General features: G+C 42.6%; 2 protein-coding genes across 2 annotated transcripts; both read right to left on the bottom strand.

Annotated features, from left to right (window-relative positions):
* Positions 1 to 869: 869 nt before the first annotated feature.
* On the bottom strand, positions 870 to 9,687 carry vps4a (vacuolar protein sorting 4 homolog A). The gene is made up of 11 exons (XM_018739419.2): positions 9,501 to 9,687; positions 8,240 to 8,351; positions 7,998 to 8,145; positions 7,299 to 7,360; positions 7,057 to 7,176; positions 6,520 to 6,676; positions 6,252 to 6,400; positions 5,875 to 5,956; positions 5,365 to 5,584; positions 3,496 to 3,636; positions 870 to 3,405 (listed from the first exon to the last, which is right to left on the bottom strand). The coding sequence occupies exons 1-11, from the start codon at positions 9,519 to 9,521 to the stop codon at positions 3,304 to 3,306; spliced, it is 1,314 nt and encodes a 437-aa protein (XP_018594935.1). The 5' UTR covers positions 9,522 to 9,687; the 3' UTR covers positions 870 to 3,303.
* An 865-nt stretch (positions 9,688 to 10,552) lies between these two features.
* Positions 10,553 to 23,504, bottom strand: sntb2 (syntrophin, beta 2). Its single transcript, XM_018739418.2, has 7 exons — positions 22,536 to 23,504; positions 14,782 to 15,010; positions 14,203 to 14,395; positions 13,977 to 14,119; positions 13,436 to 13,632; positions 12,946 to 13,136; positions 10,553 to 12,816 (listed from the first exon to the last, which is right to left on the bottom strand). Exons 1-7 carry the CDS (start codon positions 23,257 to 23,259, stop codon positions 12,724 to 12,726), a joined length of 1,770 nt encoding a protein of 589 aa, XP_018594934.2. The 5' UTR covers positions 23,260 to 23,504; the 3' UTR covers positions 10,553 to 12,723.
* Positions 23,505 to 23,619: the final 115 nt, after the last annotated feature.

Raw genomic sequence — 23,619 nt, 5'->3', positions numbered from 1 at the left:
CGGGAGCATCATGATTTGGGGCTGCTTTGTTGCCATATGGCCTGGAGAGCCTGCTATCACAGAGGAAACAATTTCTAAGTGTATTAAGAAATTTTACAGGTCAGTGTCAGGGTAACAGTCCATCACCTGAAGCTTAATAAAAGTCAGGTGTTGCAGCAAGACAAAGACCCAAAGAGTTGCACAACGTGAAGAGAGTTGTTCAGGCAAAGTTTTACTAATTCATTCATTCATTATTTAAAAAGGAGTAATGGTCTAAGATTCTTCCTAACCATTATGCAAATCAGATTAGCTCATATGGAAAATGACTGGTTGAGGGTACTGCAGCTAAAGGAAATTCTACCAGTTACTAAATACAATATTTCACATACTTTTTCCAGTCTGGACTGTGGATGTTTAAAGATGTATTTAATATTGACAAGATGTATAAATGTTTGTGTGTTATTAGTTTAAGTAGACTGACTATTGTTATTTAGCTGAAGATCGGACCACACTTTATATGCAATTAATCTAGAAATCTTTCAAAAGGTTCACAAACTTTCTCTTGCAACCGTATCTTATAGTGACCTATCCTTACACAAAGTGTGGAGTACTGAACAGTTAATGAAACCTGCAGGATATGCTGTTGTCTGTGTATGTGATCAGATTTACAAATAAGACATGCCAACACAATTTTGATTTTTATTTTGATTTTTGAGTTAATAGTCATAAGAGGTAATAGAAAGCTATTGATAATCCAGCAACGGTGAACTCAAATTACACTCTTTTCAACTTGAAAACACAAATGAGGCCAAAGGGCTGTTTGTAACTCTAAAGTCACTTTACTACTAAAGCATGAAGTTAAAAGCTTTATTACTATGAATATAGCTAATAACTAAGATTTCAATTTTTTTAAGTTACATTAAAACAGCTACAGAAAATACATGTTATGTCAAACAATAAGCAGTTCATCCCATAAGAATGTTCAATGTTTAATCTTCTTGCCATAACCAACTTTCTGTATTGTTTTCACTGTGGTCTCCATGGTGCACTATGATTGTTATTGGGGACATTACAATCCAAGACTCAGGAAAACCCAGACAAAAGCTGTAAACACTGTGAAAGAGTAGAATTAAGCTGCGACTATCCTGTCCTCTTTCAGTGCATTTCACTTTTATTTTCAGTGCATTTACTCTCTGCGGGTAAGCAGGCTGCATTAGTTCCATTTCAAACTGAAAATTTTGAAACAGCTAAATGAAGAAAAATGGATTTAAAAAAAAAATATTTTCACAAAATCCATAACTGGATGACTATTAACTCGAGCAGCCAGTATACAACCAGATCTTGGTTTTCAAAACATGCTAAGTGACAAATCATCTGCATTTATTCTTAACAAAAGACAGAGATGGTAAATGTGAAGTTCCTATTAGCACAAAGAAAAGTATAATAGTTCTTATAGGTTTTGGAGATGTAGCTAAACATTCACCGCATTGATTGAACACTGAATCTGGATAAATGAAGGAAATTCAGATATTTTTCCTTATGCATGAAACAGGTGAGTATTTTCATGTGTTTCAGTTACTTAACCATGTTGAACTGGTTACATAACTTAAGGTAGAAAATCCAAGTTTTTATAAATGTACAGAAGCACCTTAAAATCCTGTGCAGAAGTAAACACCTCCAAGTTTGCAGGTTACATTTACCTTGCAGCAAGTCAGTGGACTGGAACATATTACCAGACCCCCACCAAGCAGTCCATAAAGGGAGGGGGTGGAAAGTGGTTTAATGGCCAATTTGGTCTAATTTAAATCTAACTGAGCCTGCAATGTGCTGGCTGGAAGAAAAGAATGAACTTAGAACACCTAAATATCGGGATAAAAAAATTCATATAGAAACATTTTGAAACCAATGAGCTACAGCTAGCATATATTCATATAGGTGTAGTACGTAAACTTGGATTATATTACTGTACTCCCTTTGTGTGAAATTTAAAATGAAATGGGTAATAACTGCTAAAAAACTGAAAATTCAGTGTAATGTTCAAAATATCCTAGTGCGATTTGGACAATGACAAAAGAAAAAAAATGTAATGCTGAAAATGCTAGATTGTGTATTTGTTTTTTGTTACACTACAAAGACATTAAAATGCAATGCCTTACGTTGCAGTCAAAAATTTTGGGCTGCTTAGAGTGATGAGACATGAATAACAATTGATTTTAAGAACTAGAGGTATGGGAGCTTGTCATAAGTCTGTAGTTTTAAGCATTTCACTGACATTTACTTTGAAGATAATCATTAATAGAAAAAAATAGTAAAAAAAACATCCAAAAAAAATCATAAATGCATATCTGTGGATTGTTTTGAAATGTATGAGGTTTATTGAAATCATTCCAAACCGGATTTAACGACGACAGCTGAATGCAGAGCAACAGACGTTACAAGTGAATCTATTGTTAAGTTTCCATGTACAACGATACCAACCTGACAGAAATAGAGTGGTGAAACAAACCTGTACCTGTCAGTTTTAATGCAATTGTTCTATGGTGCAGTTTAATTTTTTGGCAGATTATTTGTTCCTATGCTACTACTCATCCATTGTCACAAGTCAGTCAGGGAACTCAGAAAAACTTAAAAATAAACTTGTCCAGTTGCTGTGGGTTTATCCAGCAACTGTAGCATATAGTCAAGAGTAGTCAAACTACAGACATTTCGGAGTCCTGTTTAAATAGAGTTCAAACAATCTTTTTGGTGATATGAAATAAGACCAAAATAATAAATATATAAATAAACAAAATACTGAATTACTGCTTGTGACAAAGGTGCAGGATTTCTAACAGTAACGAGTAAAGGATAATGAAAAGGACAGCAATTAGTAACAATCAGTAGTTAATCTATGGAGGTACATACAAGTCTGGGACTGGTGTGTGACTAAAATTGCTCTGATGGACACACACCGAAACAAATCTGCAAAACGCACATGCACAAACACACACTAAAATACACACTTCTGCATTTCATTCAGAACAAATCTTTAAAATAATACTTAATAGGTGGGGAAACTGTCCTTCATATATCCTTTATTCTCTTCTTTAGACACAGAAAATGGCCATTTAGTAGAAGGCTGCACATCTGCACTGAGTCAGTCTTGATAGTCCAAAATGGACCACAATACTCACTATGACAAGAAGTCCAAATTAGTGCTGCAAATTTTGCTATAACATGTAGTCCGGATAAGTTGCAAGTAGTTACCATGACAAATAGATGCAAGGGTTGAAGTTGGAGGTGGGGTTTAAAGAAGCAGGAAAGTTCCTCTTAATCCCCCCCTACTCAGCCTTCTTGTCCAAAGTCCTCTGTGAACTTCCTCACCTTCAGCAGGTCCTCCGTGTTCACAGTGGGACGTGTTGTAGCCAATGAGCGCAGCATATCCGACTGCGGGATGGACAACAGTACACACTGTGAGAATAACAGGCATACTGTGTGTTTGATATGACAGCAAGAGAGCATGGGCAAGGCACTCACCATACAAACAATGGGCTCAAGCAACTTGTCACTAGGCACATCCATCCAGGTCATTTCTATGGCATCTGGGTCACCAGGGGAGCAGGGGGTTAGGAGGTCATCCACCATCACAGCACTGTTATTCCTGGATGGTCCTCGAACCTAAATCATAGAAAACCAAAACTGGTAGGTAAATGGGACATGCATAACCATTATGTCATATGTATATATACCAAAGAAGGGAAATTATATCTTACTCTTGTAAATAGTATCAGCTGCACAAACAGCTTAAACCACTTTGGGAAAAAGTAAACCACTCGTGAAGTGCAACACCATTCAGAATAAAAATAGAAAACTAAGAGACGAGCATACAGCATGTGTGTTTGTGAGCAAAAGCGTTACAGGTAATGTCAAATTCATTCTCCTTCCGCCCGCTGTTGTGCTTTCCCGCCCTCCCTCCCCTCAATTCCAGATTTCTCCGACCTGACAGTGCCACTAGTCTTTTGTTACATTCCTTAATTCTTCTCTCTTGACCCTGTCTTCTCATCTCCAATTTTCTGCCTCCATCTTCTAAGACAGGTTCTGTCCCATCTGTCTGTAGAATGCCCTGTCTCACCTTAAAGAAACCATCTCTGGACTCAACACCGAACTACAGCCTTTTCCTTTCCAAAACCCTTGAGTGTGTCATTTACAATCAAATATTTGCATTCTTTGAAGAATGGCAGTTCTTTCTCTGCCTCTCAATCTCTTCCAACAGTTCTGCAGGGCTCACTGCTAAGTTCTTTAGTAGTTTCTATTTACACTGCTTCCTTTGGCTCAGTCATTACCTCTCACTGGTTCTACTGTCACAGCACACAATACACAGCTCTTCCTCTCTTTCTCTCCAGCTGATACAGATACATCCTCTGACAACTCCATCTTGACTGACCACTTACTGCATACAGCCCAAACTCTCCCTAGACTCAAACAAGACTAGAATTTTCCTGCTGATCCTTCCACTTGTTGAGTTTTATCACACTGGATGATTCACTTATCCACACAGTCAGTAAAAAGCCTTGGGAATAACACTTGACTCAAGTCTCTGTTTCACCCAGCACATTGCAGCAGTAACCCATGCAGGCATATCCTCTTCAGCATTTGTAGAATCTGCCACAACTTCACAACATGCTCTACTGAGCTCCTGGTCCAAGCTATGGAAACATCTCTCCTGGACTACTGCCAGCATGCTCCTGTCTGAGTTTTCCAACTTCTGCCACCAAGCCTCTTCAGCTGTCATAGAATACTATGACCCAGGCTGTGTTCAACCAGGCAAAACATTCCCTTACATCTGCCCTTGTGATCTTTTTCAGTTGGCTTTGTATAGCTGCCTATATTGAGTTCAAAGCTCTGGTTACAGCTTACAAGACAATCAAAGGGCCAGTAGTCCGATACCTTCAGTGCCCGATCACAAACTGTAGCACAGCAAGAGCGCTATGCACCTCCCCCGCTTACAAGCATCCCAAAATCAAAAGTTACCAGTCTTGGCACAACGTAGTGGAACAAAACTCGTATCGCTCAAAACGGCTGAATCCCTTTCAGAACTGAAGCAGGGTCTCAAAACTCCTCTCTTTTGAACCCATGTCCCTACTGAGAGCACTGTAAAATAGTCCTTTACCATCAGTCACTTTTATCCACATATTTTTCCATTCTTATGCCATTTCTATATGTAACAACTTGAATGTGTTGGGAAAATTGTGGTGCCTAACAACAAAAACAGTTTTAATCACCGTTTGTATCCAGTCACTTGTGTCTGCTGTGGAACACATTCTGTTTCATTGTGAGGTTTACATCACCTTACAAAAAAAGTCTACCAAATGCATAAACATAATGTAATTTAGATGCATGGGTTACCTTTTTGAAGTGTGTGGCTGACTGCACCTTCCTCACAGGCTGCATGAGGGCATCCCGTACAATGATGCTGATGTCGGCCCCCGAATAGCCATCAGTCTTTCGAGCGAGCTGCCGCAGGTCAGTCTCTGTCAGGTTGTGCGGCGTATTGCCCAGATGCAGCCGGAACATCTGTGCCCGGGCCGGCTCATCCGGCAGGGGAATGTAGATGCGCTTCTCAAACCTACCACCAACCAATGTGGCCAGAGAAGAGTCATATTCCAATCCCACGTCTTCTTAAATCTGCTGTCAGCTACTCGTGTCCTCATCAGTGAACATACTTTAATTTTAATGATCTGTCAGATACAGATATCACAGCCTGTGTTATAGGACTTTGGATTAATTTAATATTGCCATTTAGAAACATAATTTAATCAACAGCCACTGGTTGTGACAATTTTAAGACAGACAACGTTAAATTTAAGAATTTATTTAATGAACTGAACTTAAAGGTTGTGGTTTTTCTTTCTTTACCTTCTGCGAATAGCAGCATCAAGGACCCAGGGAATGTTGGTGGCCCCGAGAACCAATATCCCATCGTTGTTGTTGCCAACACCTATTAATCAGAAAATCAAAAAAGTGAAGCACAGACCACACTTTAGCATATAAGAACTCTAATAGCATCTGGTTGTCACATATGGTACAAAGGTAACAGACATCTAGACTAACTTTTAGACAGCTTGGGGTAAATTCAGTCCATCTTTGTGGGTGTGGGTGGGTGTGAAAGCAAGGTGCAAATAAAGGGGGAGACTTTTGGAATCTCCTTCTAAGCAAAAGGCACCGTTAGCTGACGTGTGCCAATGAGGCAGCGAAGCCTATTCACTGGAAAGGACAAGTGGACGGAGTCTCACCTTGCATCTGCACCAGAAACTCGGTCTTGATTCGACGGGCAGCCTCACTCTCGTTCTCGTTCCTTGAGCCACACAGAGAGTCCACCTCGTCAATGAAGATAATTGAAGGCTTGTGCTGACGAGCCAGTTCAAAAAGATTCTTCACCAGTCTGATTGATAATTGGAGTAGTAGGCAGTGTGAGATAAAAGCAAATGGTATGAATGTTAGCATTTCACACATGATGCAACCATTTAACAGCAATAGACTGAGGATCAGCTAAGCTCTCACTTCTCACTCTCCCCCAGCCACTTGGACATTAGGTCTGAAGAGGAGATGGAGAAGAAGGTTGAATTGTTGGCTTCTGTGGCAACCGCCTTAGCTAAGTATGATTTCCCAGTTCCGGGGGGTCCAAAAAGCAGAATCCCTCTCCATGGGGTACGCTTTCCTGTATGGAAAACCATGCAGAAGATACAAACTGAGAAACAAAGGTATGGACACACTATCTCACAGAAACATTCAATCATAGGCATCATCTGGCATTAAAGTGATGAAAGCATGCAAGATATCATTTGTCTATTGCACTCCTTGCCAGATCTAGTAAAACTAATTAGACAAGTCTCAAAAATATGACTGGCTTATCAGCAAAGTGGTGACAAATATAACTCCAGGATACAGTAGACAATTTTTCATGAATCTTCTGCAAACAAGCCATTTCAACAGTGAACAATGCAGAAATCCCATGTTCCGATATGTGTGTAGTCTAACCTTGGGGGGGGGTCACCTGTTTTTGTTTTTTTAGAGAAGGTGTACATGGGCATCTCTCACCTGTAAAGAGGTGTGGAAATTTGATGGGGAGAATAACTGCCTCTTTCAAGGCCTCCTTTGCACCCTCAAGGCCAGCCACATCACTCCATCTGACATTGGGCTTCTCCATCACTATGGCACCTGTGTGGTGGGGGGGGGGGGACAACAAATATGTCACCTTAGTTTCCAGTTAGGATTTCCAGACTTGTCATGACCGATCAGTTAAAGGTCAAATGCAAAAGGGAAACAAAGACAAACCATACCCATGAGCTGCTCCTGGAGTTTCTTTCTCTCTGGGTTTTCACCTTCACTATCACTGTCACTTCTACAGGACAAAAAAACATCCATAAATTTGTAAAAAGTCAGGTGTAATTCCCTCATATTTGCTCAGTCTTCCTGTCCTGGGGAATTATTACTATAACACTCCCAATTATCTCTGCCGTTTTATGTTTTTACATCATGTGGCTTGTGCTTTCCTTCAACTGCTTTAAAAAAAACACCTATACAGTCAATATGGAGTTCGTCATATCAGTTATACAGGATAAAACTAGGTAGTTTTAAACAGGCCTCCAGATCATTGGGGTATAGTCACTATGGACCTAAAAGCTATGTGTTTGGAACTCAGCGGTAAACCTAAGTATAAGTCACAGAACTTACGGCCAACACCATAGTGTTGCATGCTTTATGTGTTCTGGTAGCCTGAAAATGTATTCATACTACATGTTCTACATTATCAATGTGACTAGGAGGTTGTTAAATATCACAAAAAATTGAAAATAAGATCTCAGGGAACACCATTTACTAAATATAATTTTAGGTATTACACCAGAGGAAAATGGGTATGGGTCCTGGACATAACAGAGGAAGGTGCTACTTATAAAGCAACCATCTCACCTCATTTAATAAGAAAGGTCTTAAAACTTAAACCCTTAAAGTGCGTATGTCAGAGACAACAGCCGTACCCTTTGTCATTGCTCTGCGTTTCCTTCACAGGTTTCTTCCCCTGCTTGTCCTTATTCTTCAGATAGTCCTTGAGCTTCTCCGCCCGGTCCAAATACTGTACACACTTCGCTCGAATGCTTTCCTTTGCCTTGTCACTGTGTGCCTCATCTAACAAGGAGAGAGAATTGCACAGGCTACAGAGCAAATCCTCCAAAAAAGCCTCCTTGAGCACCACCATAATACCATGAAATACAACACTTACACTTGATGGCATGCAGGAAATACTCCACAGCATGTTGGTAGAGACGCAGTGCCTCTTCATAGTTCTTAGCCTTGTCTTCTTCGGTGGCTTTAGTCACAAGGTCAATAGCTTTCTGTACGAGAATAACAGGAGCTCATATTCGTTCACGTACATCCGAACATAATAAAGTACAACGATAAACAATGAGCAGTCAGGGTGTGTGACAAATCCAGAAGTGAACAATCCTATAATATTACAAGACAGAGTTGACATCACTCTTCCTGATTTAGCTGCAATTCACGATGACGCTTGGCAAAATGTCTCGATTCTATTATAGTTACCTCCTGGTTTTGCACTTGTAAATTAAACTTCCAGTTTAACACGCGGTCAGCAAAGTTTGGATACAAAATGTCAGGTATTCAGGACATGAACTTCACATCTGAAGGTTCCTGATCTAAATCCCACAAGTACTGCAGTGCCCTTGATCGGGGACTGACCCTGACTGAACCGATAACAGTAAAAACTGCCCTGTTGGATAAATGGAAAAAAAATAATTATAATCTAAGCATCCATCATTATCAATCAAGTTGCTCTTAAAGTAGATCACCACTTGTCTTGGGAAGTGTCCTGGAGTTCCAGAGGCTACCCCAGCAGCACAGGCCAAGTAATAACATAACACGCCAGTGGGGTACACCCCAGCAATGGCTGGCAATGCTCTCTCTCTCTCACTCACACACTCACACACACACACACACACACACACACACACACAGACCAAGATGCCCCAGAGTTTTTTTCAGAAACGGACTCTTCTTCTATCATGCCATGTAGCAGTAATGATGCCAAAGTCGTGTCAAAACGAAGAACTAACCTTAGGACCTAGTTCTGCGTTTTGACACGACCATTACCCTACTAGGCTTGAAAGCAAGCAGGGGCCACACATTTATTTACACTTCTGCACCAAGGAGACTCTCTGCATTCATTCAGCTGTAATAATTAACGAACCGTTCGACGACGTCCCACACTGACTGAGTGTGACGAATTAATATTAATAAGAGTGAAACGAATACGTATCGTGCCTGGCTTGTGCATTCGTGGTTATTATGATGAGCAAGAATTAGCATGGGAGCTAGTAGGACAAAATCCAGACATGTAGGAAGGAAGGAAAACGGAATAGCTGGCTGTGTATGTGTGCAGAGGCTCCGTCACGTTAAGCCGCTGTGTTTGTTGACGTGGGGCTGGCCCGTTAGCGTTAGCTCCTCCGTTAGCTCCGCGCTCCTACCTGCAAAGTTGACGTTGTCATTTCATCTCACGCTTCAGTCGTGGTTCTGCCGGGTTCGCTAACACACCGAGCACGCAAGGAACGGCCGGCCAAACGCCTTGTCTCGCGTATTTATTTTTCGCTCTGGAGGCGAGAAGCCCGGGCGATTCACGTTTGTACGGATGTAAATAGCTACCACAATAGCAGCAGCAGCAGCCGCTCAGAAGGGAGGAACGGACAAGACCTGAACGACGCAGCAAAATGGGCAGAATATGTGAACGATTACAAGCGTGCTGCCCCCTATCGACGGGGCGAAGAAGCGCAACTGTCAAACTGTTGCAGCTTTCGGTCTGTGACGCACAGCGCGGTCGCATCTTGGACACGTTTCTCTGACGTTGTATCAGCAGTCTTTTTTTTTAAAAAAATCCCACTTTTGAACAGCGCACGACACGCACATCTGAGGAAGCCCCTTGAACCCCCCCACCCGGCCACACGTGATACCACCGCACACAAAGGGGAGTGGAAAGGGTGTGTGTTATTACGTACGGAGTTATGTAAATCGTGTAGTGACTTGTTTTTTTAGAGAAATTTTATGTAAATTATGTATGTTTTACATTCACAACCATGATTATGTGCTGTTATTGTTCTGTGTATTATGACATATCTCAGATTCACATCAAAGCATCAGCTGCTGTGTTGATTGCAGGCCTTGTGTTTTCATTTATTCATAATCAACTTATCCAGTAGCTTACAGGGTCACAAGGTCCAGAACCTGTTACAGCAGCACAGGGTGTGAGAAAGGGCACAGCTTGGACAGCACCCATCCCTCACTGGACACTTCTACTTAAACTCAGTCACTCAATGCCAGTAATAGCCATGATGGAGAGAGAGACCAACTCACCTCACAAAGATCTTTGGAGTGTGTAGAAAAACCTGTGCACCAGATGAAGAAAACCCACACGACAAGAGGAACAACGCAAGAACTGAACAACTGTGAGCTGAATTTGAACCCATAGGATCGACAAGACCCGAAATACGCACATTTCCAGCCTATGCATTCAATGAGCACACAGTGCAAAGAAAAGTGATATTTTATTCATATTTACAGTTTTAGAATATAACATTGCAATAGTGCCATATATTTCGTATATCTTGAAAGAGTGCAGATTTAAAGTAATGCAAAAAGTTTTAAAGGAGTGTGCTGCAGCGCATCCTTTCCGAGTGCGGTACACGATTGCAAAGGGTGCAAACTGCTGAGAATCTTTGGTTTCGAAAGCTTCCCATTAAATGTCAAAACTTCTTTGCCAAAATAAGTTACAGAAAGAACAAAACACTGCAATAACTGTAGTAATATACTAAAAGCATAACAGAAGGCAAAACTATGCAAGCACCTGTATAGTTGAAATGGTGTGGCACAGTTAAATAGCTTTTTCAGTATACACTACTCGGATAAGAACTGAGCAGACCCACTATGATTATGTATTAATACACTAATTAGTTGCTTTTGCCTGAGGATTTATATTACCAGTATGCTCATATTAGGTTTTTTTTTTTTTTTTTTTACATTTTAATAGATTATCTGGATTTAGTGTGAAGGAACATAAATGGATCACTTATGTTGCACAGCAAAACATTTAGTTCCTAGTGACCTAAATAAAGATATACTGTATGTACTAAAACAGGACAAAAAAAAAAAAATACTGCCAGGATTGGGCCCTGCCTAAAACCCAGGTGAACATAAAATGCAATACTTATAAAGGAACAAAGCTGAAGAATAACACTTGGTAACATTACACAACACAAAAATATACATTTACCTCAGACTAAATTTAATGGTATGGATGTTTCCTTCAGTTATGACCCTTTTGAAAAAGCTTGTAGAAGTAACTGCTGTGCCATTAAGACATTTCTACTGCTTAATGCCTCCAGTGAAAATCTGGACAGGATTTTTTTTTTTTTTTTTTGTCTGTAGAATTGTGGTATAAAGGCACACACCCCCACAGTTAAACCACATCTTAAAGGTATTGCATAGAAACTCCTTGATTTTTATCTTTTTAAAGCAAAGAATCTGGGAGATGTATAACAGTGGATTCCAATCACACCTTTGCCAAAAGGGAGGGGGACACATGCCCCCCCGTATTTGTATACAACTCCTCCCAGTGCAATTGGTTATATTCTTGCACCCCCATCCCCCCCAAAATACCTTACAAGTTATTACGCTACTGGTTCAGTCACCCTAAAATCAGAATTTCTTGTTTTCACATAGGAAGCAAAAAGCACCCCCAATCCTGCTCGGTTTTATAAAAACCCTTACAGGATGCAATACAATCAAGTAGTATGAAACATTCAACAGAAACAACTGCTTCAATTAGAAATACATCTTTTGTCGTTAAAAATAAATGAAATAAAGTTGGTTTACATCATAATCAGCTAGAGTGTGAACAGTTTCCAACACTTGTATTTTATGCCACAATGCAGCCTGCTGCTGAAACACAAACTACAACCAGTGACCACTAGGGGCAGTGTTGTCTACATAAAATACCACAGGCCTGAAGGGTAATTAGTGGCTTATAACTAGATCCAGTGTTCAAGCGCGAGTTTACATGCTTTCAGGTGCTTAAATTCGGGACAGTTCAAGACAGGACATGACAGAGAAGTGGTTTGGCAGACAATGCTTAAAACGGCATTGAGAAACTATGCATACAGAGGAAGAGGCTCTAATACATCCAAGGGATTATGGGTATAACACTGTAGACACTTCAGGAATGGGCTGAGATTGTAGGTCAGCTGGGCATCTTAACCTTTTCAGTCAGAAATCCACAATAATGGTGGTTCCTATTTTTAAGCTTTTCAATTAATACAAGCTTGCAGAAAATGTAGTCTTTAATCATGCAAAGCATAAAAAATGGAAATATAAAAATATATGTATCTTAATATTCCTGTGCATATTATCCAAATCTTACTGTTTAATACTATGGCCTCTTAATACAGCAAACATGGCACATTTTAAAAAGCATTTTTCTTGTTCTTTTAGATAAAGGCACATTTGGTGACTATATACACACAACCCAAAATTTGGGTTAATGTTAAAAAGCAGGAATCAATTCAAAAAGTCACATTCATGTCCTCTCTCACTCAAACACACACACAGAGAAAGGGTCACATAGCCATATCGCATAGAAAAAGTTTGTAATTCATGGTCCAGGGCAACAGAGAATATCCGTGTTCACCCCTGACCTCCTGCTCACGTCAGCAGCCCCAGACGCGTCAGTTTGGCTGACAGGAAGGAATGAAGCACAAACACCACCGGTTTGGGGCACGAGTGCAAGTCAAAGGCCTAATGGATGGGGAGAGAGAGAGAGGGAAAAGTTTACATGAAACTAGGAAGCAAGCAAGTTACTGTTTAACTAAGTGCAAAAAGTCTTTAGGCCCAATGGGGGCAGCAGCAGGAGAATAAGCACCGTACCAGTTCCCCTTCCGGTCCCCCAAAATCCAAGTAGAGGTTGCGGATCCCATCATCGGCTGACATTTTGAGCTTCTCGAAGGGGTAGCGGAAGAGCACGGTGCCAGCCAGAGGCTCGTCCACCTCGCGGGTCACAATGAAACCCTTTTCATAGTGCAGCGTCAGACGGACATCCTGTCTGTTTAGGACGCAGCCTGTAGGTTCGGGGAGGGGGAACACCGTGAAAGAGGCATAGCACAGAGCACCAAATCACTGTGCGCGTGCATATCTCTGTGCAAGGGGTGTGTCAACTAAGAACAGGAAAGGAAAAAGAAAACATTTCCAGTTCATTCTTGTAGCCAGCTATTGTTCTGCATTGAACAGGGAAATTAACCCCCCCCTAAACTCACAAGAGCCATTTGTCCTGCTCCCCCCACCATTCTTGCAGACATACACCTCTTTCGGTCTCTTATTTTGTTACAAATATGCACATACAGTGCCCTACTATACTCACCAATAGAGACCTCCTTGATGAGCTCAGCAGCAGCATTGCTCCCCTGTACCAGTGCCCGGGTCCAGGAGGACAGGTCCCAGTGGGTCTCCACCCGGAACACATGAGACTCTATGCCACGTGATGTCCCCGAGCGAATGGCAAATACCAGTTCTGCCCCTAACGCTGGAGAGCTACGGGCACTGCCCGAGTGAACCAGCCTGGGGTGGCGGGTTACACAAGAACATTATAGGCGTCTTATTCTGGGAGGACGGCATCGCTCATGTCATCCACTAAATTTCACACAGTATATTTTTAGCAGCCTGCAATGGTCACAGTCAAATGATCATTTCACATAATTAACACAGTTATTGTATAAACTGAACAAAATTATCATAACTGTAATACCAGAAAAAAGGTATTAACTATAACAAGACCATTCACTACTAAGTTCCCTGTGGAAAAACTGCAGCTCTGTTTTTATTCCATTCATCTCTATTGAACCAGTGCTTCACATTTTTCCAATCCGAGAGAGACAGAGATATTGCACTGCTATGAGTCTCACCTGGTTGCTAGAAGCGGGTGTGTAAGTAGAGGTGTGGCCCAGGCTTCATGTGTCCAGGGAACAGATTCAAACAGCATGATGTCTTTCTCTGTCAGTGCCATGACAACGGGTCTATACTGGTGTCGTCCGCCATCCAACTGGATCTGTGCAGAGGAAAGGACACCTCATGAAGGCAACTGTGCACTGCTAAATGTGTGCATGTGTGAGGTTGTGAACTCATGAATACCTGTTCTGCCAGCCAGCCAATGTGTTTGAGCTGCCGATGAGAGCCGAGAATGGTGTTGATGTGAGCCAGCGTCTGAGGGAGCAGTGCTGCCACGTTGGTGTGGATGGCTGTGAACCAGGAGTGAGCGGTGGAACCATCCTTGCAGCGCAGTACCACTGTGTGCAGTCCATCTGGAGAATGGAGCTCCAGGAGCCTGCAGAACACCATAGACCCACAACCATCATTCACAATACTGATACAGACGGACAGAAATCGGTGCAGTTGCCATGGATATCTGCATGTGCTTTGAAGGCTGCTACTTTAAAAAAGCTCCTCCTGGGTTTTGAAGTGTTTCAAGTAGTACAAATGGTGTGAAATATTTCTGACATGCTGCCCAAAAACAATACACATTTACCAAGCAGGAGAGGCGCTTAAGAAAGCAGCAAATTCAGACCCTGAACAACGTTAACCTTACAAAAAAAGACCATATGAATGTGAATAACTGCTCTGATCCAAACTAATCTCTAACCAGTACTTAAATGTGTGCAATGACAAGGTCTTCCACAATTCCAATCAGAGCACACGCATACGGAGTCCTACCTATTCTCCAGGTCAGGCATGGTCAGGTTGCGACAGATGAAGCACATCTTCAAAGGTATGACTTTTCTGTCTTTGGCCACACCTGCTCGGTGTGTTGGTGAACCAGATTCCTCACTACTGCCCAAGGTGGGGGACTGTACCCGCACCCCATCCCGAACTCCATCCCAGGGCAGGTCCGCTACCAGGGAGGGCTTCTTAAAGAGTGGAGACACCTCACGGATGTACTTCACTGAGGACAGAGAGGGGTGGGTCAATTAGAACCTCTAAGATAATGTCATCCAAAAAAAAAAAAATAAATAAATAAACTAAGGCAATTCATTTCAGGAATTTCAATCGAGTGACATTTCCCAGTCAATTTCTCTGTGGGTTTGATTTTCCCTGTTGTATTTAAAAACTCAGTTTTGGTTACCTACTCTTAACATTTCTGTCGAAGTACAAAATGGCCTGGTCAAAGATTTCAAAGAACCTCAGAAGGGCTGTTGAACCTCATAAGACTGGAAATGATTACAAAAGACTTTATAAGGACTTGGGTCTTTAATAGTCCACAATCATGTATATTGTTTACAAATAGAAATTCTGCAGTGTTGCTACTCTCCCTAGGAGTAGACATCCTACAAAGATCAGTGCAAGGGTATTTCATATAATCCTCAATCAAGAGACAAAAAACCCTAGGGCAACAATTAAGGATCTGGAGCCATCTCTTGGACTTGATTATTTCTTGTGTTGATAAGTCTACCGCAACAAAAATACCGAATGGTGATTAAAGAAGGTTACCACTGAGGAAACCACTGCTCTCCAACTCAAGTTTACTAAACCACCTGCACTTTTTGTTCCAGCACTACTGGAACAAACTTCTGTGTATAGATGGAACAAAAGTTCTGGGTAAACTTTTGTTAATGAAAACAGCATTATGCTTGGAGAAAACAAAATACTGCCTCCCAACACAAAAACCCTCATCCCAACTTTGAAATATGGCAGAGGGAGCATAATTCTGTGGGGCTGCTTTGCTGCCTCATCTGAACGACTTGCAGTCATTGAGGGACCAGTGAGTTCCAAGTTGTCAGGAAATTCTACAGCAGCAGCATGTCAGCGTATCTGCCTTTCATCTAAAACTCAAAAGAAATTGGGTCATGTAACATAATAGCAATCCAAAACACAGGAGTAAATCAATAACAGAATGGGAAGACATTGCAAAAATACACACGAATTGAAACAGTAGAAAAAAATGGGTGAAAATACACCCTAAACACACAGGTTTGATCAGCAGATACAGAAAGTATCCATTTCCAACAAGGAGGTTCTAAGGGTTCACAAACTTCCCCCATCAATGCCCTTGATTTTTCAATAAAGATATGACCATATAAAATGTATATGGTTTGTTAACCATTGTCAAGATGTCTTTGCCACTGTTTGCATATTTAATGCTCATTTGAAATGATAAAAATGAGCAGAAGGCAAAGGAACAGCAATCCCACCATATTGTGCAGTATACTGCATTATATTTTATTATTAAAAAAAAAACATTTCTTGGGCGTGTCATTTGAAGCAAGACACCAACAACATGCACAACAAAAGCAGATAATGTAGGGCATGCACCATCTAAGAAAGGCATGGTAATGAAGTACATTCCATGTTTACTATATTTGGTAACTTTGTGCTTAATCCTATTTATTTTACTGATAAGTCTATTTAAGAGTGTAAATACATAGTTTTAGCAAAAAAATTTAAAGGGAGCAGTAACAGAATACAAAAACAACTCACTGCTGCAGGAAACACTACTATTAAAGATATGTAAACGTAATATCAAAAATGTCTAAACTTCTGAAAAGGTAGTGTGGTAAATTCTGAAGTAATCTTGCTCTTATTAAATTTGCTATTAAGTGTGTTATGTTACACATTTGTACTCACTCTCATTTGGAGGGTGGGAATTGTGTCTGCTAGGGTGTATACCAGCATAGTATACAAAACACCGTTATGTTGTAAACTTTTGATTTCGAATTGAAATGCATCTGTGGGGATAGCTTTATATCAAAAAATTGTCATAAGGAGCGATACATCAATGAATTATGCCATATTACCATCCAGCAGTAACCTTCTGTAGTAAGTACTGTCTTGCAAGTGTAAACTATACCATGAATTTGAACTACAGCATATGGAGTGGATGTAGATCTACACAGAAAATCCAGATAAAGTACTTATAAGCGATGAACCAACCCATGGGACCTCCACAACGGAAACTGACAGGACCTACTGACAATGTGATTGGCAGAGCTGTTGCTACTGCTACAAGAGAAACACACTCAGAGGAAGACCTGATCTCACTGAGAAGTTCCACAGCAAATACTCTTCCTCAAAAACTGCTGCTCTGCATTTTATGCATGTTCTCATCTATCCTAATCATGCCCCAGAGCACCCTCTGTCTGCCTTTATTTCCTTTTCATTCTTTGTCTGTGTGACATGAAGCAGGAGATACTAATCTGTGCACCTAACTCACAGTGCACAACATGTTCTGACCTTCCTGGGTGTGCCAAGATACACCTGGAATGAGACCCCATAAAAGTTTCATTACCCCAAGAGGCACCAGCTACAATCTGGGCTTCAGAGCTGCTTGGAATGACCCTTTTGTGTTAAAGGTCAAAGGTCACTTCACAGCTGCCACCTTTAAAGGACAAGCCGTCACTGCTCTGATGGAGAAGCAGGCAGTGGGAACTCCAGCACTGAAGGCCACACTCATGCACCGTTTAATCTGAGGTCAGAGGGCACAGAATGAGAGAAAACAGATCCAAGAGACAACTGAAGCAGAGCTTTGAGGGTTCTTGAGTGCTTTTGGCTAACGGAAGCAGGTCCTTGCTTTCACGCTGCGTTAAACAGACACAAAGAAACTTTAAGCAGTACAAAAGCCAAAATATGTCTCCAGCTACCCGGTCCATCTCCCAGCTCTGATTAAAAAGCTCATTAGGGCCATCTGATTTGTCGTTCAGTTCCATTTCTGTGCTTAATTAGAGCAACACACAAAGGACTGGGAGATGAGGGGAAGCGTCCTGAGAGAACTGCTTGTTCCAGCACAAGACTCTCCCCACACCCACAATGCTCTTCTCCATCCCTCAGAGCCAGACCAGAGAGGGGAACAAAAGATAAGAGATTGGAGACTTTGGTAATCTGTTGGCACAATTGTGGTGTACAAACTCTTTCACTCACACACACACAGAGACAAACTGCCCAGGCTCTCCCAGCAGCAAAAGTGCATGTGTACCTCATTCCTGTCCTCCCCTCAGTAGAACCACACGTCTCGAACAGAACCTCAGACACCCAGCCCCCTTCCCCCAATCCCAGTGCAGTTTCCCCCAGCTCAGCATACTGGCAGCCTAGCGCTAAGCTGTGGCCAGGCCTTAATGAGAACAGTGTGTGGGCTGTACAACACTGGGGGCTCTCTGGACGAGAAAGAGAGGAGTGGGACTGTTAACACACTGTTCCTCTCACAAACCTGATGCCGTGCAGTTGCCTCCCAGGCAACAATGAGCATCAATTTTTACCTGAAAACGTGGAGCTGCGTGGCATTAGGATAACAAGTTGTGCCAAAATCGAAAACAGCAGCCAAGCCTTGCCCCACCCACATCCATACAGACACTGGCATTCCTTGCTATGATTTTAGACATACCATTTCTCCAGTCAAGACTTAGAATATCAATGTGCCATTCAGAAATCTGTCCGTGATCCAGATGAAATTTGTCCTGGAGACATCTGAAAAACTGTTAATGCAGTTTCATTTTTACACTTACATTAGGGAATCAGAGTGGGAAAGAACTTATGCCAACGAGGCAAGATATGTTTCAGAAATGCTTAAAACCTGCTACCACAGAAATTTTATGAAGAATTCCAAACCTCCAGAAATATTCACTCATAAACATGTAGTACCCCCTCAATCAACAGTTATTAGAAAACCTGACAAAGTAATGTCTGACAAACACCTGATATTAAACTGTATAAACTGATAAAACTAAGTTACTTTGCATAAAAACAGCTAAGTGAAGGCTGTAAGAAAATAGGAAAATTAACAAATCTCATGAGTTCAGCTGGCATGGCACCAGGTTCATGTAGCATGTAAAAAATAAGACATCATTAGAGTGAAATCCAGGCAGAAAACTCCATCTAAGCACCCAAATTTGGAAGAATACTTGGTCTTCCTAGTTCTTACTTAACCAATATACACAAATCATCAAGAGAAATATTTACTTTGTTGTGGAATTCATGCAAGCAGTTTCTGGGAATGCTCTTTGTAGCATCAAAAAAAGCACAAAGTTAATCTTTCCTAACAAGCACTAAAGTTTTCCTGCAAGTACCTAATATTCATGCTACATTTGCACGCTACACAACCCACTAAACAGAAACTGAATCAACTTTTCATGTTTTGCTACATTTACAAATACATAATTCTTTTAAAATTGCATGTTGTAACTACTGAATAATAATCTGAAGTGTATCATATGGGAATAATTAAAGCTATGCCCTTTGGAATAGTGGGAAAGAAGGAGAGGGGAGAAAAAAAAAAACAGATGTGCCTCTTCTTCATACAGAGGACATTTTTGGACTGCAGACTGAATCAAACATGGTTTGAGATTAATGGGACAGCAGTGCAGCTGGAATACCCTACAGCCCTTGGTGTTATTCTGTACAATGTGAAAGGTAAGCTGCTGTTCCTGTACAAAGATCTAGTTCTTGCAACTGGTTGATAATCCACATCGATTCTGCATGGTTTGTTCACTGGGGCATCTCAGGCCAAGCAAATCCAGAACCTCATTCCTAAAGGGCCTTCCCAGTCAAATCACTCTAAAGTGCAGTAATCCACTAACATACAGCACATGCTGAGGTCAGGCAGAGTATACTTATCGTAAATTACAGAAAAACTAATCATGACGTTAAAAAATGTCTCTCTTGCAGAATACATAAAACAGACTCAATAACAGGGATTTGCTGACTGCAGCAGATAAGCATAGAGCGCCTGACACAAACCAAGACAAGACTGCCTATGTGGTCTACGTGAAAGAGACGAGGTAAAACAGCAATGTGGTTCGCTTCTCAAATGAAAACAATCCCAAGGAGGTGGAGTCATTTATTTCCCAGTAATAACATGGTTTCATCCAATGTTCCTTGACCTCCAGGACATGGAAACACCATCTGCCAACAAATGGGAAGAAACAGTGTGTTGCAGCAGCAATTAGGTATTGCTTCAAAAAGAGCATCTTCTAAAGAAACACAGTGCTTCACAATTTCTAAATATTTTGATTCCTTTAGTCCATCTCAAAGAAATCATTCTGAAGCTAAGATTGCTTAGATTTGCTTTTAACAGGCTCCTATAAAGAGTCGCCATACAGCTTACACTTCAACTTTTTATACAGCTGGGTATTTATAGAAAAAACTTCAGTAAGATAAGCATCTTAGTCACATGGAGAGCCATTCCAGTACAAGAGCAGTGGTTCTCCAAAGATCTAAACTTAAAGTCCTCTGGACAAAGATCCAGTTACAGGCAATGTTCCGGGACCACAACTCCACACAGCCCCTCCGAAGAGCTGCATTCAGGAGATAGTGTGTGCGTACAACTCACGTGCATCAATCTGTCTGAGAAACAAGAAAGCTGTCACCGAGCGTGTCCCATGTGTTTTGCCTGCGAGGTACAGTACCATCGTGGGGGACATCTCTAAATCTAATGGATCTCAGAAAAAAATAACACTGACCAGGCCTTCTTCCACAGAAACGAAAAAAGGTCTAAAAGCCCTCTGTGAATGCCTATTTATACTCCAGAGATAAGAGACAGCCGAAGTTCCTTCTTGTGACCTCTTCGACACTTACAAATGTGTCACTTATGACCTGTTACAGTATATCTGAAGCATATGCAGTCTTTTGGAACTCATTAAAACATCCCGTGTTCAAATAAATGTTGAATAACCTTTGAGACTTCTGCCCTTTGTTTATTATTTATTTATCTGCTTCAGCAAGGGAAAAACAACACGTGCCCCACTGCACAAATAACAATGCGCACCATCCTCACCATCGCTCCAGCGGGACAAAACAGGAACAAAAAGGACATGACCTCACAAGAATAACGGTACGGAAACCAAATGCACAGGAGGACCAACATATTATGCTGAGCACCTCCACTGATGATGCCAAGGTCCCCAGAGATGGACTTCAGTCTGACCTGTTCTGACCGGCATTTGAATGTGAATAAATATGGTACATACTCTGACCTCTGCATTTCCTCTGTGCCCACCACTTAATCAGTTTCTACAGGAGCCTGCATTTGTTTCGTCTCACATATGCGGTTGCGGAAATCGACTTGCACTTCTAGACAACAAAAGAACAATGATATTATGCTGAAACATTTGTCTAAAGTGACTCACAGTGTTAGACAATCAACTTTATAATATTTTCCCATTTATACAATAGGGTATTCTAACTATCAGTTCAGGACAAGAATCTGTATCAAAAGGTACTAGGAGTATGATTCAAACCAACAACCTTCAGATTAGAAGGTGGCAGTTAACCAGGAGACTGCTTTCTACCTTTACATTTTACAACGGCTAGAAATGGACAGAGATGGTGGCGTATCAATAAAGGGACAATGCAGCGAGTGTCCGACCGCCAAATCAGCGGAACGTCACCGGGACGAAAAGCAGCGCGTTGCCGGACCAGGATGCACTTGGCTGGACATGGTGGGACCAACGGAGCAGGTAGTGCGTAGAGCTGCTGCCTTCAACTAGAAGGACTGGGGTTCAAATCTCACCTCCTGCTGTTGTACACCTGAGCGAGGTACTCACCCTGACTTGCTACAGTAAAAACAACGAAGCTGTATAAACAGGAAAATAAGTATTTTAACATCCTAAGTCACTCTGAAGAAAAGAATCAGCAAAAATGAATAAAATTTCATAAGCTGGGGGTAAAAGCGACCTGGATAACAGACTGAGTTCAGTACTGCTGACACGTCTCTGAAGAGAAAGACAGCAAAATCATTATTAGATTAAGTATATTTAATAATACAAATCGCAAATTGTATTTAGTCTTATGATGCAAAATGTCAGACTAGGTTCTCCGTCAGTAAAACGTTGAAAGGACAGTGAAAAGGGGTACTCCTCAGCGCTCGTGTCAGCATGTTTGCCGAGAGTGACACATGTCATGGCCATTTCCATTTCCTCCCCCTCACTCTCTCACACACACACACACACACACACACACACAGGTGAGGTGTATGCTCTCTCTTTCCACACCTCAGGGCGTGGGCTGAGCTGTAACGGCTCGAGTCCGTCTCCTCCTCAGTGGTACCCGCGCGTGCCAAGAGAGTCTGCGCAAAACGCGCGCGCGCGTACACACACACACACGAGACCACGCCAAGTGTAACCTCAGAAAACTAACCTAAATCAAAAAGTCTCGCTGTAATTACGAAAGCTGGGAAACTGAGTGATCCAGTCAGACTTCGCAGTACAACACACTGACTGACTGAGTAGAATGGATGGATCTGCGAAAAATCAATAATAAAACAGAACCGAGTGAAACTTTCCTGTTTCTCCCTTGTTACGAAAGACACCGCGTTTACTAAAGACTTAAAGTTACAACCGATCTCTGACTTTGCAGGCAGTGTTTCCCTGCAGTGCGACCGTCTCTGTGTCGAGCCGGACCGGCGCGCAGGAACTCGAACTGTCCCCGGCCGGTTTCCCCGGCCTGCTCCGTTCCCAGTCCCCGACCGTCGCGTTACCTCTTACCCTCGAGCGTCACCTCTTTGCCGGCCTTCTTGAGCGCCTGCACCGCCGCGTCGTGCGTGGCGTCCCGCAGGTCGCTGCCGTTCACGGACAGGATGGCGTCCCCTACGCGGAGCGCGCGGCTCTGGTCTGCTGCCAGTCCGGGGAAGATTTTGGAGATGAGGATGGGCATGCGGTTCTCCCGGCCGCCCTTAATGCTGATGCCCAGCCCGCCGGACTCCTGCTTCACGACCCGCACTCTTCTCACCCCATGATCCGGTCCGCCGCCCTCCAGGGTCGGCTCTCCGTGCCTGGAGCTGAAGCTGGAGCCGGGGCTGCCGTAGCTCGAACTTGGGCTGCCCACATCCGAGTTCGTGCCGTTGTCCACTGGTAGCTTACCGGATCCCGGGGTGCCGAAGCCGTAACCGCCGTCATAGTGGCCCCGGGCGACGCCCCCGCGGGCCGGACTGCCGCTCCGCCTCAGGGCGCCGTGGTTCGGTTGCGGGGAGCTCGCGTTCTGGCCGCGGTTAGAGTTCTCCGGAGACGCTCCGAGCTGGTTCCCGTTGGACACAGCACCCCGCAGGCCCGCCGGAGAGCTGTGGTCCGCGGCGCCCCCGGGTCCACCGAGCTCCGCCTCGGCCGTTAGAGTCAAAGTGTCCCGCGTGAGTTCGGCGGAAACGCGGACCCAGCGGTCCCGCAGCAGGAGGTCCAGCTGCCCACTTCGCTCCGCGCGGGTCCACACGGCCATCCTGGAGCTCCGGACCCGATTTCAGACTAAACTCATACTCAACTTTTCCGCTCTTTCCCCCGACTCTGCACAAGAACCGCGCTTTGCTGACACACCCACTTAGGAACAGAAGCCCAGATGCCGGATTACGAGAATGAAGACTAAAGAAGAGAAGAGGAACTTTCCGAAAGAGGGAGTGAAAAGTCTGCACGAACTACTTCATTTATTCATGAAGGGGAAACCGAGGAGGGCCTCAAAGAAGAAACTAAAAGAAAAGTCGGGACAAAGAGGCGGGATTATAGACACAGCCAATCAAAGTTTACTTATTACGTATTCATATCGAAGGCGGTATTACAGACCCAGCCAATCAGGGAGTTTTCA

This window comes from Scleropages formosus, chromosome 7 (genome assembly GCF_900964775.1).
Source record: "Scleropages formosus chromosome 7, fSclFor1.1, whole genome shotgun sequence".
Taxonomy (NCBI): Eukaryota; Metazoa; Chordata; class Actinopteri; order Osteoglossiformes; family Osteoglossidae; genus Scleropages; species Scleropages formosus.
Note: the sequence above shows the minus strand (reverse complement) of the source record. Positions and strands in the feature narration are given on the sequence as shown.

Coding starts and splice junctions, on each gene's coding strand:
- vps4a (XM_018739419.2), bottom strand. CDS start 9,521: ATGACAACGTCAACTTTGCAG. Junction 6,401..6,519: donor TGGCTGGGGGAGAGTGAGAA/GTGAGAGCTTAG, acceptor ATTATCAATCAG/ACTGGTGAAGAATCTTTTTG. Junction 5,585..5,874: donor GATGCTGCTATTCGCAGAAG/GTAAAGAAAGAA, acceptor GGTTGGTGGTAG/GTTTGAGAAGCGCATCTACA.
- sntb2 (XM_018739418.2), bottom strand. CDS start 23,259: ATGGCCGTGTGGACCCGCGCGGAGCGAAGTGGGCAGCTGGACCTCCTG. Junction 14,120..14,202: donor TTGGCTGGCTGGCAGAACAG/GTATTCATGAGT, acceptor TCCTCTGCACAG/ATCCAGTTGGATGGCGGACG. Junction 13,633..13,976: donor CACCCGCTTCTAGCAACCAG/GTGAGACTCATA, acceptor CCGCCACCCCAG/GCTGGTTCACTCGGGCAGTG.